The sequence below is a fragment of the Trachymyrmex septentrionalis genome, unplaced genomic scaffold, assembly GCF_001594115.1.
Source record: "Trachymyrmex septentrionalis isolate Tsep2-gDNA-1 unplaced genomic scaffold, Tsep1.0 scaffold16, whole genome shotgun sequence".
Lineage (NCBI taxonomy): Eukaryota > Metazoa > Arthropoda > Insecta > Hymenoptera > Formicidae > Trachymyrmex > Trachymyrmex septentrionalis.
Window position 1 is genome coordinate 3,697,558 of NW_017304758.1, and position 1,344 is coordinate 3,698,901.

The 1,344-nt window shown below is 34.0% G+C and overlaps 1 protein-coding gene across 4 annotated transcripts in view; it reads left to right on the forward strand.

Moving 5' to 3' along the window:
• LOC108746041 (calmodulin-binding transcription activator 2) overlaps positions 1-1,344 on the forward strand; it is a 59,360-nt gene that overhangs the window by 32,119 nt on the left and 25,897 nt on the right. For all 4 annotated transcript variants that reach the window (XM_018482534.1, XM_018482533.1, XM_018482535.1 and 1 more), the window contains one exon: positions 1,187-1,278. In XM_018482534.1, coding sequence (XP_018338036.1) covers positions 1,187-1,278 — 92 coding nt within the window. The remainder of the gene's footprint in view (positions 1-1,186; positions 1,279-1,344) is intronic.

Here is a 1,344-nt window from a genome sequence, read left to right on the forward strand (position 1 = left end):
ACACGGGAGAGCACAGATGTCCCATGCGTAATATCAATAATATCAATAATATCAATAATATCAAGAGGAAATACAAACGCTGCAAAACGGAAGCATTTTGCCAAGCAAATAGCCGTTCGCTTGATGTTTAGATGTATAGAAATATTAGCCTTGGATTCTAATAATTTGAAAACAGAGTACACATTCGAATCTCGCAACATTCATAGGATAAATTGCTTTCTCGATAATACGCAATAAATTTTCTATGAGTCTTTTTATAAAAAAAAGATTAAAATCCGTATTAAATATTATGCTATATTTTACTAAACCTTTACTAAATATTACGATCCATATATATATTACAGTTAATAAAGAAGCAAAGTTCTTTCCAATATACTTGAAATAATGTTGTTCAATCACTTACATAATACTATACGTGTTTACACGGAGAAACATGTTGTATTGACATTAGCAGTCTAATTCGAAATAGTCTTGTTAATTCAATGACATTATTAATGAAACAAATAACACTTCATTAAAACCAGAGCATGACGTCATTGTTTTATTAGTACTATTGAATTAATAAGTTTATTTTCAATTAAACTGCTAATGCTATTAATACATTATTTCTACCTGTATACGTATATAAAAAATAATAATGGATGATATTACGGTATTATTTTAGCTTTCTAAAAATTTTCTTGTATTTCTCGGTGTTACTTAAAAAAGTAATTGTGCAAAAACGTGCTAAAGTTCTCGGCAAAAGAATCTTTAGATCGTCGATTTTTATTTTGCATTCTAACAGGAGTAGATATAGTTCACGGCACGTTCGTAGAAAGTGCAATTTATTACAAGTGCTATTTTATAGCGAGCGTGCATAATATACATGGCTTAGATCGATGGAGTTTTTCGATCGGTTGTGTATAAACAGAGTTAATGACACATGCCACGTAACGTTAAAGCTGCCTGCACGTCGCGAGTGTGAGTGCAGGTAGTCGCTAATGCTCATGACACAATAACGATTCGCTTGTCGATCCGACTGTAAAACTGTCACGATCGATCAGCACGCACGTCGACGACATAAATTCAGGTTTTCCGTTAAATAATATAACGGGTTACGGAACAAATCGCTTCTGAAATTGATGTTTTCTACGATTCCACATCTTCTAGCGAGAACAGCTATTAATTGAGATAATTTATCACGCAGATGGCGACCCGATAAAGCTTCCCGAAAATCTGGAAACATTGCCGCGAGCTGAACACTTTCCAACTCAGAGGCATCGATGGAACACCAATGAGGTAAGTCGCTTATTCGTTAGACGCAAATATTAAATTCGTGGGTCAACACACACACACACACACACA